This window comes from Glandiceps talaboti, chromosome 12 (assembly GCF_964340395.1).
Source record: "Glandiceps talaboti chromosome 12, keGlaTala1.1, whole genome shotgun sequence".
Lineage (NCBI taxonomy): Eukaryota > Metazoa > Hemichordata > Enteropneusta > Spengelidae > Glandiceps > Glandiceps talaboti.
The window spans coordinates 22,099,175-22,115,960 of record NC_135560.1 but is presented as its reverse complement, the minus strand read 5'-3'; the positions used below and the strand labels follow the sequence as shown (position 1 = coordinate 22,115,960).

The 16,786-nt window shown below is 37.0% G+C and overlaps 2 protein-coding genes across 2 annotated transcripts in view; one reads left to right on the top strand and one right to left on the bottom strand.

The window, feature by feature from the left end:
- The first annotated feature begins 1,452 nt into the window (after nt 1-1,452).
- LOC144443886 (long-chain fatty acid transport protein 2-like) lies at nt 1,453-8,605 on the top strand. Its single transcript, XM_078133477.1, has 9 exons — nt 1,453-1,924; nt 3,226-3,450; nt 3,849-4,007; nt 4,394-4,518; nt 5,151-5,345; nt 5,763-5,853; nt 7,102-7,300; nt 7,740-7,837; nt 8,295-8,605. The coding sequence occupies exons 1-9, from the start codon at nt 1,453-1,455 to the stop codon at nt 8,603-8,605; spliced, it is 1,875 nt and encodes a 624-aa protein (XP_077989603.1).
- Nucleotides 8,606-11,012: 2,407 nt separating this feature from the next.
- The window catches only part of LOC144443115 (sodium/potassium/calcium exchanger 5-like), a 7,463-nt gene continuing 1,689 nt past the window's right edge, over nt 11,013-16,786 (bottom strand). Inside the window, exons 4-8 of the mRNA XM_078132487.1 lie at nt 16,177-16,277; nt 15,595-15,809; nt 14,584-14,838; nt 12,178-12,279; nt 11,013-11,317 (exon numbers count right to left, since the gene is read on the bottom strand). Of these exons, the coding sequence (XP_077988613.1) occupies nt 11,013-11,317; nt 12,178-12,279; nt 14,584-14,838; nt 15,595-15,809; nt 16,177-16,277 (978 nt within the window). The remainder of the gene's footprint in view (nt 11,318-12,177; nt 12,280-14,583; nt 14,839-15,594; nt 15,810-16,176; nt 16,278-16,786) is intronic.

The following is a 16,786-nucleotide window of genomic DNA, read 5'->3' as shown; positions in this document are numbered from 1 at the left end:
TGACCTATGTCTAGCGTATATCCTCAACATTAGGTTGAAAAACTCGTTCCACTTCGCTAATTGTGCTCGCAACCCGTAGACCTGAAAAAATGCCCGCCCACTTAGTGTGCACTAAAATACCGCATATAAACAACTTCTTACAAGAACACATACCGTAACGCTATCTGCACCTGAAATTACACTGTACCAGATTTTCACCTTTGTTTCATTCAGCCGATGTTAGTTCCATTCATTGAGAAATGCCGTTTGTCTGTGTTAGTGGGACATGTAAGCCTAGATATTTTCGCTACTAGAAAATTTTGCGATTTTACAGTCTTCAGCTAACTCTAAAGGGATAATTTTTACTTATTACACTAGACTGGTATTGTGTTAATATGCATTTTACTCACTATTTATTTATTTATTTTTTTTTACTGTCCAGCGAAATAAGCGAAAAATAGTCTTTAGTGAAAAGTTCCATACAGCGCAGTATATGGGAGCAGAATGGGCTTGGGGATGGGGGATGGGGGGGGGGGTTAGGGTAGGGTAGGGTAGGGTCCCTGAGTCTTTTCGTATGGACATGCGGATGACTTTTCTGTATGATAGTATGTGAAAGGTAAGTCATTTATGACATTTCAAAGTTCATCGCACTTTGTCAATTGTGGGGACATGAACTATGCCTGGGCGGGTCAAAAGTCAAAATTCAGGATCCAGCAACAAACTTTTAAGAGTCATAGCATGCATGGAGTATTAGCATGATACCCAGTTACATCACGTGGTTTAAAACAGGCTCTTTCCGATGTTATCGATCACTTATTTATAGACATCTTAGCATCTATTGGGTACTAATTTAATGATAACTCATTTCACACTTTAAATAGGCCAGCTATATACAAAACGAGGTAGACAAACTTTACAGAATATCACCGACCCATATCCCCTTCAAATTTCATTTTGACAATTAAAACGCTTTGGTGATTCGTTACACAAAACCAAAACTAATCATGTTTTATCATAAATTTGTTTAATGTGCAAATTACCATGAGCATGATTTTTTCACCTTCCTTGAATTTACTCTGAATTTCGTTGAATATGAATTAATTGTTGAAACTGAAATGGTTATTTTTATCTAAAGTATACATAAAATTTGCAGTTTTGATTTAATTTCATTGCAGTTATTTTTGTTGATCACACTGACTAAAAGTTTGCCCCTCACAGTATCTAAGGATACAGGAGAAAACTTGCCATCTCAAGAATTCATACATGTATAAATTGTTATAGACAGAATAGAACGTTCGCTGGTGAACTTGGAACCCATCTATTCACCGATTTGTATCTGCAGTGACTGTTTGCGCACGACACAGGGCAAAGGTCAAGAGGTGTGGTTGTATGTGTGTTGTTATCCAAAGTGTCAACCATACGGAAACATCGATCGCGTTTAATGTATTTCTAATTTGTCTGCATGAAATCAACATGTTACTGGAGGTACTTGTCGCAACTTTCGGAGGCTTGTTTATTGCACTATGCATAGCAGCCGTATCATATCGATTCTTTTTCCGCGACTTGGAGGATGTGACTGTGATGGTCAAGGCGTTAGCTGAAAGTAAAAGAAGAATTCGAAACGAGCACACCGTAGTTGATGTATTTTCTCAAACCCTTGCTAAGTTTGCACATAAACCATGTCTCTTGTTTGAGGACGAGTCATACACCTATGCAGACATTGACCGACTAGGCAACAAATTTGCTAACTTTGTACGCAAATCTGGTTTGAAATGTGGAGATACAGTTGCAATGTTTATGCACAATGAGCCAGCCTACATATGGACCTGGCTTGGATTCGCCAAACTTGGGATTAAGTGTGCACTACTAAACTACAACCTGAGATCGAAGTCCCTTCTTCATTGCCTGAATGTCAGCAAGGCCCAGCTACTTGTAGTGGGCAAAGGTGAGAGCACATACCAACGTCACTGTATTTTCTAGGCCATCCACCAGTTTACGTTGTGTGTGGGAGATGGGGGGGGGGGGATTTTGTACTCTTTTCTCTTGACCTCTTTTGTTCTAGTCGTGGTATATTTGACAAACAGTCGTTATATTACCACAAACGTAGGTGAAATTCCACACAAAGTTTGTTCAGGCAGGCGATAACCAGATCGACACTGCGTCAGATTTCACTACCGCTTGAAAACTTTTATTCCAAATAAAAACACATAAAAGTTAACCATCGTAGCGTATACAGAAAGACATGTATAAAATGTGTCTTTGCAAAAGTAATCACGCCATATTACGTAACATTTCCAGCCTGCCTTGTCATGCATGAGAGTTGAGAAGAGATATAAATGCCGTCCCGTTCTATTCACCACGTCGTTACCATGTATACCTCTACTCACAGTATAGTCAAAGTCGTTACTCTAGAATGCATGAGATGCAATTTAAAATTCAACCACACCCACCCATACAGTCATTAACGTACATGTCTTTGTTAATCAATCACAAAATTCTAACCAATAACACAGTTGCTCATAAAGTTAGTGTTTATTGGGGCAGTTATATAATGTCCAAATATGGTATATTTGTCAGCTCAGGATGCTACTTATACACTGTTTACGTCACTGTAACAATTGGGCTTCACTGATTGGATGAACAACTAAGGGCCTTTGACCAGAGGTGGTTTAGTTAAAGACCACGTTGGCATCCAGACTACATTCACCAAATAAATGAATAATCATCTAGATAATGTAAATCAATGAAAAAGTACACACACACACACACACACACACACACACACACACACACACACACACACACACACACACACACACACACACACACACATACACACACACACACATACACACAATATATATATATAACTCGGTGAGTATCAATCTGCTAAGACAGTGCTCTCTCTCTCTCTCTCTATATATATATATATATACACACACACATCTGTATATTGCAATACGATGATGTATCAGTATGTATGTATGTATGTATGTATGTATGTATGTATGTATGTATGTATGTATGTATGTATATGTATGTATGTATGTATGTATGTATGTATGTATGTATGTGTGTGTGTGTGTGTACATACATGCATGCGTACATGCATGTCTGTCTGTCTGTCTGTCTGTCTGTCTGTCTGTCTGTCTGTCTGTGTGAATGTATATGCGTGTGCCTGTGTGTCTCTCGCTATGTATGTGTATAACAGTATATATTCCCCGTTATATGTATTATTCTACTCAGACAAGGAACTGCAAGATGCAATGAAAGAGTTACTCGACGAGATTACGAATAACGGTGTGAAGGTTTGGATGAAAGGAGCAACCCCTCCCGATCATTCCGATAATTGTCTGCGATGGATCGATGAACAAATCACCAAAGAGTCGGACGAATCTATTCCACGTGACTTGAGAAGTGACGTCGTCTATACTGATGCCTGTGTCTATATTTACACGTCTGGAACTACAGGTACGTTCTAGAAGTTTTGTTTTACGATAAGTTACTAGTAGTTCTTGTTCGTATGTGTGATTGTAATTCTTACTTACAAGTATGTATGTGGCCTCAGGTTATTTTTTATAAAAAATATGTTGGAAATGCATAAAGTCTGATGATGTGGATCGTAACAGTGGCGACTAGTGGAAGGACGATCACAGTAAAAAGTACACATGTGATACATGTACATACTTTGACAAGACACACAGCTATAGCAAGTAGTTACACCGAACAAAAATACTGTACTTTAGAATGTTAGTTAGGTTTAAGAGATCGATCGATCGATCGATCGATCGATTACATATCTAGCGAACATTATTTGGTTCGGAAATATTTTTTCATTGCTAATTTATGCTTTCGGAATCTTACGACAGGTCTTCCTAAACCAGCAAGAATTTCCCATAACCGTCTGGCATCCATCGTACACGTACTCGACTTATTTTACGTCAAATCAGAAGATATTGTATATACGTCACTTCCGCTTTATCACAGCTCGGCCTTTCTCGTTTGTTTCTCCAGCTGTATGAAAAGGGGTAAGTTCATACCACGAATGAGGAAAGTTTTAAATAAAAAAATGTAATTGTACGTAAATTGTTCTTGTGATGTCTTTATGCTTGTCTTAGCTCGTTAATGTTATTTATCGTGATTTGTAAATGTCTTTCTGAATGGGGTGGGGGGGGGGTTTGCAGGATGAACTTCCCAATGTTTGCTTAATATTGCTGCAGTTGTTATATTGTTGTTTGGTAGTGATAACACCTTTCAGACAAGTAAAAAAGAGAGAAAAGAATGTGTTTATCTATCCATGTCTTCTCATAATCGACTTTCGGTGTTATGTTAGACATTCGGGGCTAATTATCGAAATGTAGAAAGTGTAGATGACGCATAAAGTAATAACGACTTTACTTGTTATTGTTTGCAGGAGCAACTGTGGCATTGCGCACTAAATTTTCGGCTAGTCATTTCTGGGACGACTGTCGCAAGTTCAATGCCAGCATTGTAATGTACATTGGTGAATTGTGTCGTTATCTTCTGGCAAGACCAAAGGTGAGACGAACATCATTTGAAAGAAACTAATGACCACGGACTGATATCAAAATACTACAGTTACAACGCTGTCTCGTCTGTAGCCATGTTTTTGCATCCACAGTAGATTTGAAATCTAAAATTACTATTAAGCTTACAGTAGTGAGTGCTATTTGTTCACGGTGACAAATGGTCTCTATATTGTCTATAGTGGTGCATGTGCTAAGAACCCACTTTCTCCTCGATATGTAGTGAATTAAAGGTACAAATAGTAATGTTCGATGAAATGTGAGGTAATCAGAAGACTATGATACTTTATATGTTTGCTAGTTTGTATGGTTGATGATCGCTCGTTGTTCTTTTCATTACACATGATGTGTATTGTTTATGTGCCCCTGTACCCTGTGTATGCATATATACATTGTTACACATTGTGTATCATTTAATAAGTGTTCGTTGGGTGGTTGGCGCATGATTATCTTACCTCCACCTTGTTAAATAATTTTATTCGAAACAGCTGTGATTTCTATGAACTGAATTAGCTATAACTTTAGCTCTTATATCTGTATTTACACTTGAGCGATTATGTCTTAATGCATATTTTATAGTGATCACTTTCATTGAATAATTAAAACTTTCCTTTTTACTGCAAGCACCCGGATGACACTAGACATAACATACGGATGGCAATAGGTAATGGACTTCGGCCTGATATATGGACAGAATTCAAAGAACGTTTTAATATTCCCGTCATTGGAGAGTTCTATGGTGCCACAGAGGGCAATGCGTTTTTCAGAAATGCTGATGGTAGAGTTGGGGCAATGGGACGCGTTTCTCCTCTGTTACAGGTATAGCTTATATATAAATATTTATACAACTTATCAGCAAAGTGAGCCTATTCGCTTATTGTCGACTTTAAAGTTCTCTCAGCACAAAAGCAAACATGGAAAAGAGAGTAGGAACATCATTATATCAAATTATAAAAGTTTTGCTTACTTCAGGTCATTTCTGGCCCTAGTCACAATGTATTCTGCGTTGGCCGATGTGTGAGGGCGTCCCGACACGATGTACAGCCTGCTGAGTGCACACTACCAGAGCAGTATATTAACTTGATGCAGCGGTCGTTACATATGTGCACAGTAACACCATTACTACTAGTACATTACGGGATTTCAGCGCAAACTCATTAGATAAAAAAACATTCATATAATGTTGATATGATTATTACTCGTCAATTATTTGTTGATGTCATCTATCCTTAACAGAGAGTACGACCATTTTACTTGATTAAATGTGATGATGAGACTGCAGAACCTATCAGAGATGGAAATGGACGATGTGTAAAAGTGCCCTTAGGTAAGTAAGTAATGAGTTTGTGTGTGTGTGTGGGGGGGGGGGGGGGTGGTGCTGAAACTATCACTAGTATCAGAGATGGAAATGGACGACTGTGAAAGTACCCTTAGGTAAGTAAGTAATGAGTTTGTGTGTGTGTGTGGGGGGGGGGATGTTGAAACTGTCAGAGATGGAAATGGACGATTGTGAAAGTGCCCTTAGGTAAGTAAGTAATGTGTGTGTGTGTGTGTGGGGGGGGGGGGGTGTGCTGAAACTATCAGAGATGGAAATGGATGATGTGTGAAAGTGCCCTTACGTAAGTAAGTAATGAGTGGGAGGGGGAGCGAACTGTTGAACCTATCAGAGATGGAAATGAACGATAAAATAAAATTCTCCTAGTTAAGTAATGGGGGGGGGGGGGGGTTGCTGAAACTACCAGAGATGAAAATGGACAATATATGTTAAAATACTCCTAGGTAAGTAAAGGGTGGGGGAGGTAGAGAGGGGTTAAAGGTCAGGGCTTAGCCTAGTAAAACTACTCATTCCTGAGAATTATTACCTGCCAACAACGAACTGTTTACCATGCCAGTTTAAATTAACTTTGAAGTTAGGCTCAACCTTTTTGAAAAAAGTAACTCCTTCCAATAAAACATTTCGAGTTTCAACTTCTATGAAAACGGTGTATAAAAACCTTATCAGTACTATTTCGTGCAATTTCATTGCTTAGACGTTGTTATAAAGTTAGAGAATGTATTCCTACATGACAAACTAGCAAAGACTGTATTTTGGAACTAGTGAATCCGATTTTTGTTGCATGGGAAAGGTAGCATGCTGAGGATAGAAATGGATATGTTCTATCTCAATTTACGAGAAAAAAACAACTTACTGATGTTCATCTTCTAATTCCTTATACAAATGAATGACATGATTTTGGTAGTCTAATAAGTACCTGTAGATTATTTTTGTTTAGATTAGCATAGACTGGATTAGATATTGGTGGGTTTTTATTTTTTTTAAAATGCAAACGCTTGTGGTTTGTTAGTGGTCTCAGGTTTGTACAAGTGAGTGAAAATGGAGTTTAATATTCAAAATGACAACAACCTCAGTATTTACGGCCAGACAGAACAGCGTTGGCTAATATTATGGTGTGTATAATATATGTATAATCTCTAACCTATTTCAACTTAATGTCATCTATAATTTGTAGAAGTTATGGGAGTGTTGCAGAAAATAAGTTCCCCTAAAAGAAACATTACCGTCTTTTATTTGTAGGCCAACCAGGCTTGTTGATAACACGTATTGATAAAATGGCCAGTTTTGATGGTTATGCAGGAAAGAAAGAAAACACACAGAAGAAGATTCTCCAGAATGTTTTCAAATCTGGTGATCAATACTTTAACTCTGGAGATACAGTGCTGATGGATAAAGACTATTACTTATATTTTACCGACAGAGTTGGAGACACATTTAGGTAAAGCATCACAATTTCACAATTGTACTTCTAATATGTTTGATCACCTTGAAAAAGAGCAACGATTTTGGCCTGTTAAAACGTAAACTAGGGGGTACTATTAGTTGGTTTTGAAATCCATGCAAGATACCACCTAGTCTCGTTGCCAGACTCGTGACTATCGTCCCTTAGCTTTGTGAGTGAGGGGCTTTAACTCTTCTCGCGGCTAAGCCGCTCAGCATACAAAGCTTAGGGACGATAGTCACGAGTCTGGCAGCGAGACTAGATACCACCAAACCAGGACTTTTTAATTTAAAAGAAAATCATAAAATTGCAATATTATAATTCGACACATTTTGAAATGTATTAACTGACAAAATAGTAAGGCAATTTTAGTCACAAATGTTGTAGATGCTTATAGTGTTCGTATCAAACCAATCACGTGTCTTAATATTGACAGATGGAAAGGTGAGAATGTTGCCACAACTGAAGTATCTCAGGTTCTTGGAGATTTCCCAGCTATCTTTGAAGCAAATGTGTACGGAGTCGAAGTTCCAGGTACGTAAGCCCATGTCTTACTATATACACTGTGAAGCTTTAGTCTTTACATGTAAAAGTATGATATAGACGCATCTGCGATCGGCATCAGAGGGAGAGAAAGAGAGAGAGAGAGAGAGAGAGAGAGAGAGAGAGAGAGAGAGAGAGAGAGAGAGAGAGAGAGAGAGAGAGAGAGAGAGAGAGAGGGGGGGGGGTGGAGGGAGGGAGGGAGGGGGAGGGAGGGAGGGAGGAAGAGAGAGAGAGAGAGCATGATGTGGAAATGGTGAGCATTCCACGAAATACAATGGATAGCAACCATTACCATGCCCATAACAACTGAGAATATTTAACGTAATCATATTTTTTTTTTAAAAAGAAGAAGAAGCAATACTATGATAATTAAAAGTCAAATATTATTTACAAAAAAATAATAAAATGGACTTAATACATACTTCCGGCACTATTTTCTCGTTTTTAGGAAACAGTGATGGTCGAGCAGGAATGGCCGCTATCACAGTTAAGGATGGTGAAGTTTTAGACTTCGAGGAATTATATGCACATACTACTTCCCGTCTACCCAATTATGCATGTCCAAGGTTCCTAAGACTCCAGAAAAAGATGGAGACAACCGGAACGTACAAGCATACGAAGACCCAACTTGTAAAGGAAAGCTGTGATCCAAGTAAGATCAGTGAGCCATTATACGTGATGGATTTGCAAAAGAAGTCGTACGTACCGATGGACAACACCTTATACCAGAAAGTTGTCAATAGAGTTGTGAAATTATAACTACATATAAATGTAATTGCATATGGAATTGTCTGGGATATAGAAATGATATGCAAAGTGATTAAATATCATGTGAATTTCATTCGTAATACTACATTAAAACATACACACACACACACACACACACACACACACACACACACACACACACACACACACACATACATACATACATACATACGTACATACATACATACGTACATACATACACACACACACACACACACACACACACACACACACACACACGTATACTCACAGATACACAAGTAATGTTAACACGATATAAAAATGTGTATAATTCCTTCGAAACCCTACAAATGAATGGCAAAATCCAAACATTACAGCGAGAAAGAGAATATAATTTTGGCCTGTACAGCTTGCCATATATGGATTGACTGAAATCTATCGATATAGATATGTTCCAGTCTAAATCAGATAACACTCAAAGTGTTTGTGCAGTCATCAATAGGACGTTTTGGCTTGTGAATACAAGCAATACGTCGTGGAATTTCATCACGTCAAACATCGATGTTGCAAACATTATTATCTTTAGATATTTTTGTATTTTGTTGTGATAGTGCTGTAATAAATAGTGCGTTTATTATTCAAATGAATACAATGTGCGACTCTGTATTTAGTTACTGGTATAAACAGTAAGTTGTAACAGCATGCATGGTGTAATCTGTTGAAGTTCAAACAAAATCCATGGTCAGTGCAGTGTAAGTGATGTATGTGTGTTATTTTTATGGTGTCTATCTCAATATGAAACCTTGTGTTGAGGCTCTCTGATCTTGATAGTTCATTTAATAGCTTTGACTCGCTCTACGGAAAAGGGCTATAAATAGCAGTCTTTTCTCTTCATTGTCGCAAACCACGACCATTTTACGGTACCGTTCTTAACAAGCCGGTCCCTATTTCAAAGAAATAATAGTTCTGGTTTGCAAGAATGTGAGTCTTTTCATACAAATATTCCTTTACAGCAAATGTATTTATTACCAGTTTGCTTTGAATTTACTTGTCATGTCGATACACCCCAAAATCTAGGGGGCCTTCAGTACTTATGGGGGGAGGGGGGGGGAGGAATGGGGGGGGGGTCACATTTTACAAACGTGTTTTTGGGGGAGGGTCACATTTTACAATCCGTAGTTTTGTGACCAAATTGGAGATTCAATTATTGTCAATTGGTTTTGTGTGTTTTGAGCTGTAAAAGTGAGATTAGCACTCGACATTTATTTTTACAAGTACTTAACATGCCAAAATACAAAAATAAAAATATATGTATTGTAAGAAAATTGTTTTATAAAACATTTTGTTGAGTGTACCATCTCACCTTATCACGCACAATGTCCGTGAATGTTGTTGTTAAAATATGATGGTGATGATGGTGGTGGTGATATCGATGATGATGATGGTGATGATGATGATGATTTAGTTTTGAATGTCATAGAGAACACGGACAATGATACATGTACTGACTCAAGTAGTACCAGTGAGTCAGATTAAAGTGACACTGATAATGGCAATACTGAAGGTGATGATGATGATGATGATGATGATGATGATGATGATGATGATGATGATGATGATGATAACTTACAACTTGTAGAACTCGATGTAAATATCAGTCTTCATACAGTACAACAGTATTGAATCGAACCTCGATCTTTACCATTTTTGTATATATCTTAGTATTTTGTGTACATAGGACAAATAAGCATTAAAGTTCCTTTGAAAGATGATGATGATGATGATGATGATGATGATGATGATGATGATGATGATGATGATGATGATGATGATGATGCTGATGATGATGATGGTGGTGGTGGTGGTGGTGGTGGTAGTGGTGGTGATGATGATGATGATGATGATGATGATGATGATGATGATGATGATGATGATGATGATGATGATGATGATGATGATGATGATGATGATGATGATGATGACAATGATATCAGGGAACTTTTACAAGTGACCAGATCAGGCAGAGTATGCACAACATGGAAAGCACGTTTTAGATACTAACTAGATTGTGTAGAATTATACGGGAAATGTAACTAGCCAGTCTTTTACTGTCTGTCACTTTATATGTACAAATATTGCTTTCTAATACAGTGTCAAAATGATTTAATTTCTATGTATACATAAATATCATGGGAATATTGATTAACGTTCAGTATATGCATTTGTCATGGGGAGGGTCATGTTTTACAAAATGGGACAAAGGGGAGGGTCACGTTTTACAAATGGAGAATGGGGGAGGGTCATGTCTTATTTAACAGACCATGTGTGATTTCCTCCGCCCCCCCTGTAAATACGGAAGACTCCCTTATTGCCACGCATAGCAATGTAAACTTTGGCGTATGTTAGCAATTAACGATCACTGTGTGTGTAATGCTTGTTACCCCTTGTTTTGAGCAACAGTCAAACCATATAACAATGCCACTATTATAATGACGATATACATCACTATGGAAAGGACCCCTATAATTCGATTGATTGTCCGACCATTACACATAATGACTATTTCAATGGCTAGTACTGTAAGTATCACCAAACACGGAATTAAAATCATCCCCTCTGAAGAGAATGGCACAAAAGCGTTGGAAATGACAAGGATCTTGATAATCCAGGGAACAGCGAGGCACAGAAGAACTTCAAAAATATTGCTTCCCAAACAGTTAGCTACAGCCATATCCCAATGTCCTGCAATCAACGATATAATATACATGAAAGATACACGAATAAATTATGATTAATGTTAATTGTCTCGTGTACTTTACACGAGTGTCTCCCATGATGTATTTGTAAATTTTCTAAAATTTTGTTTTTGTAAATCAGCAAGTCAACTAAATCCATGATATGTAAGATTTTATGGTTGGTATTTTGTAGTCCCATTTCACCATGTGTGAATGTGTGTGTGTGTGTGTATGTATGTATGTATGTATGTATGTATGTATGTATGTATGTATGTATGTATGTATGTGTGTGTGTTTGTGTGTGTGTGTGTGTGTGTATGTATGTATGTATGTATGTATGTATGTATGTATGTATGTATGTATGTATGTCATGTTTGTGTGTGTGTGTGTGTGTGTGTGTGTGTGTGTGTAATACAATACTTAGTAAAATATTGACGAATTGTAACTCTGTTTTTACACTCTTCACAGCTATCACCATACCCATACAACGATATACATGGCAAATATCGCTAAAAGCGTTGTCTGATGATCGCTGTTAAACGTGAAACGCGGTATCACGGCTCCTAAGTAACTGTGTTACTTATACCGCCCTCAATGTACTGAGCACTAGCTATTTATTACAGAATAGATATTTTACCAATACTGAGTAGTTATAAAGTATGATAGACATAACATTTGGGTTTACTAGTCAGATTTTATCCTGAAATTTTATTGTATTACGAAAGATGAAACGAAGCGATGGCAGGTGCTGCACACATCCTTGTCAGACCACGGGCTTATGACCACGAGAAAAAAGGAGGGACTATATATAAGATAACTCGAAAGTTGTATGGATAGGGATGTTTATATTTTGCATTGAATGCTTACCTTCTCGAGCGACTAGAAAACTTGCTACTAAGTCTGGTACGCTATTGCCAGCACCAAGAAATACAATAGCCATAACAAATCGTGGTATTCCGATTGTATAACCTGTACAATAGACATAATGACATCAATTTTAATCACAAACCTTAATTACATTTTTGTTCCAACACACATTGCTGGAATGCAAAATATAAGATACTTTATTGTCCACTGAAACATGGAAATTTGCCTTTGGCACTAGGCGATATACATAAAACAACAGACAGGTTACAAGAACGACAAAAATTCTGAGCTATAGCTACCATACATACGACGTACCCCTTAATTAGCAAATTGATTAAATAAAACTACATTATTCTGGCCGGCCCTCACAGTGCCGGCTCTAAAACAGCGCCCCTAGTGGCCAAATGATATCGTTTATCTTCTCTGGTAACCAGAAACCGAAGCTTGCATACTGAACGTATTGGGAAACCATCAACTATATGCAGATGAACTATGATGGTTATAAGCTACATCAACAAGTTTTACAAATGTATTTCATTACCATCAAAACATGTATCAAACTATCTAAAATTCAAAGCTTGTATTCTACAGATATTTCCTTATTATCGACAAGCCTTCATTAAAGACATAGCACCCAACTGGTGGGGTTAAGTTATTGACAGTGCAACGGTGAATGGTGTCTCTAGATACAAAACTTCATGATTTATTAACCAATTTGCTATTTGATCTTGAAGGTCAAAGTCAAAGGTCAAGGTGTAGAAAGAAAGCTGACCTTTGAGGTATAGACATTTAAATGGAATCTTTCTTTATTTAACTTCTTGAAAGGTATAGAAAGACAAAATTCAGTCATTGCTCATTGAAAATGTCAAGGTCAAAGGTCATTCTCTCATTAGAAAGCTTATCACTGATATTATGGGGTAGACACTTCAGTTATGTCCATATATATTTAACTTTTAAGATAACAGGCAAAATGTGTTATTCTTTCACTGACTATGGTCACCATTTTGCTATACAGGTCATGAAATTAAAAGACTTTGCATATCAGTGTCTTCACATTGTCAAACCCAAGTCACCACTAGTTTTATCACTTGAAATGTTTGATTCAAAAATCTATGACGATAACCCAACTTTGGTTATTAAACCTTGAAGAAGACTTTCAAGGTCAAAGGTCAAATCTTAGAGGACCCTCATATTTTATCAATATGATGCATATTGTGAAATTTAAGAACAAATATAGCCACCATTCGGCCATATTTGCAATCGCAAAACATATGACGTGTATATTTCTCACATAGCTTGTTACCTTTGTAATAGATTTGTTTGACATCGGTTGGTGCATACCATATATATGAGGATGAACACATGAATGGACAGGTGGAAAGATGGACAGACAGATGGAAACACGGGTGGAACGAAATATAAATAGCTTCCTCTGGGCTGTGCCCGTTTGGGGCTAAAAATTAGGCAATTAACACATAATTTAAAACTACACAAAAAACTTCGTCAAATATGTATGCCTTGTCATTATCAGTGCATATAACGAATGAAGAAATCACTCATTAAAAAATAAAACTATGCCGAAAGGTTTTATACGATATGTGCTTTGTTATGTCATTAAAACTACAAGCTACATCAACAAATTCATCGGGGAAGTGCACACTGTTGTGATTGATGTGTGTACCACATTTCATAAAATTTGAAGCTTACACTCTTAAGAGACAGCCTTATTGCCGAAAAACATTAATTGTATGCAAATTAATCACCCAAACTTAAAAAAATGTCAGCAACAGGTTTTATACGACATTTATTCTTTGTCATCGCCAATGCATGTAATTAATGATATGGAGTTTTCAGTTTGCACTCTTTAGATATAGCCTTATTACTGAAATAATTAATTATGCACATAACCCATTATAACTAAATTAATGCTATATATAATGACAGAACTTCCCCACTTCGCTTGGGAAATTACATTCGCTCAGAGAAAACACCACGAGCACTCGTGTGAATACTTAAAGTAAATGTACATGTATACTACACTTGGCTGACTGGGGGTTCTGTTGATACACCATTGAATGCAAGGGTGACACCCCCCCCCCCCCGTGACCCTATTTTTAAAAAAATGTTTCTCATTTACCTTTTTATGGTAACTATGGTTCGGTTGGTCGATGTTTTTTTAAAAAGTAAAAAAAGTAAAAAAATCACCTTCTTCATGTTTTTCTGCCTTTCCTTGTCCTACTCTCTATCTTCTTGTTATTGAATTCCCCAAGTTGAATGACTTCCGTCACTAAAGGAACATCTATTTATTGATATTTGTTTGAAAGGACTAGAAAATGGAACAAAAATCAATACAAGTATACAAGTCTAAGACCTAGAATCGAGACATTAAGCTCTTCACAAACTTACCAGTTACTGATATCATCCAAACCAAGACATAGGCTATGAAACCAAACCACACGGCCGACATGAACGCTGTAAGCATATACCATCGCCGCCAACGAGGCCTTTTGCAGTCTGGTATTGTGACAAAATACGCTATTTTTATTGGCAGCGTAATTATCCAATAGATCATTTTTAGATAACCACTTGGTGGTCGAAACGACGAGGAACAGGTTTCCGTGTCCTCAGTCACTTCATCCTCTTCGTTTAAAACATCACTTTCTGCAAGAATAGAAAAATAAAAGTTCATATTCGATCACGATGGAAATAAGTCTTCCGAATTTAGTGTGTTATCCAAGCACAGGAAAGTGGTTTTGTAGTTGACTTTATAAAGTGTATTATTTTTACTTTTAACTGTGCTGAATGAAACAAAGAAAGAAACAAAGAAACAAACAAACAAACAAAACAAACAAAAAGAAATAAACTCATACTTGTAGACATTTCGTCAATGTCATATTTGTGTGATGTATCGCTTCAATTCTTATAAGTTGGTGACCCTAATAGGCAGCTACCTTGTGAATCATTTAAATGCAATCAGGTTAAAGGTTAAAGTTATATTAGCTGACTTCTCACTTACAGTGGAAAGGAAAGGAAAGGAAAGGCATGCAACAGTTGACACGTTGTTCACCTAGTCAAAGCACCCTGAGTAAGTGCTGACTCCTGTACTTGTATAAACACACACACACACACACACACACACACACACACACACACACACACACACACACACATTGTCTATATATAATATATATGTATGTGTGTATGTATGTATGTGTGTGTGTATATATATGTGTGTGTGTGTGTGTGTGTTTGTGTGTCTGTGTGTGTGTGTGTGTGTGTGTGCGTGCGTGTATGTATGTATGTATGTATGTATGTACACGTGCGTGTATGTGTGTGTGTGTGTGTGTGTGTGTGTGTGTGTGTGCAATATACATAAGTTGTATAAGTTGCGAATGACATCGGAATGATTCTACAAACCTATGTTTTCATCGTTTGCAACAACACTCGAGGAATCGTTCGGTCGTGTGTCGTTTACCTCTTCTTTCAGAATCTGTACCGTTTCCTCCTTGTCTGTTTCAGAATTTTGGCAAACTTTCTCAAATTGGCTTTCTATGAAGTTACTAAGTCTTTTATTGAAATACATCACGAAGATGTAAAATCCGTAGAGAAATATAAGAATAGTTGCCTCATACCTGTAAATAATTAAGGGTGTCTGCTTTTAGAGCAATTAAAAAAACCATACAGAATATGCAAGCTTCAAAGTTTAAGTGTTGGTACTGATGTCATAGGGCGAAAATAAAAAAAGTGTTTGTTTCCGATAACATTGCTTCAGAAAATAGGGTAGGTAAATCGGTATGTTATTTTTTCAGGGGATATATGTACTCTGGCTTGCGAGAATATTTTTTATTTGACCTAAGATACACTTAACCCAAACAAATAAAACAATAAAATGAACAGATAAAGTAAATAGTCAAATACTCCTCCTGTAAAATAATTTTCGTTAGATTTTGTAGAATTTGATAGCAAGTAATTATTATAGAATAGTTAGTATCTCCTTACCAGTAGACACGTTCGTCCTTTATCACAAATATCAGTGCTAAAACGCTAATTATTATGCCAAAAAGGTCTCGAAGCATTGGCCATAAAGATAATGTACTTGACTGATGAGATAAAAAGAACGGAAATGGGAAATATTTAGTTAGGTCAAGAAAGAAAACCCAAAATACGATTACTTGGGTTATGGATTAAGATGGGGAAGGAAATGAGATTCTTTGTGATCTCATGATCATGATCATTGCGGACATGAATTGGTCTACTTTGAACCTATTGAAACAGTTATTACATGTAATTAGGTGTAACAGACCAGTAAGTAATCAGAAAAAACACCAACACCATGTAATGGCTTTCTGACTACGTAGGCTCTGTTGGCAAGACTTTTATCGCGTGGCAAACGCTACCCTGTTTCAGGTGTCATATTGTAAAGTGTATCAAGGTTGTTCTTTCCTTGTAATGCGGCCTTTTGAAGAGCGATGAAGTGAATAATGTGGAAATTGAGACATAATTGACTAATGATGAATAGTGATTATATGTTTCATCATCATCATCATCATCATCATCATCATCATCATCATCATCATCATCATCATCATCATCATCATCATCATCATCA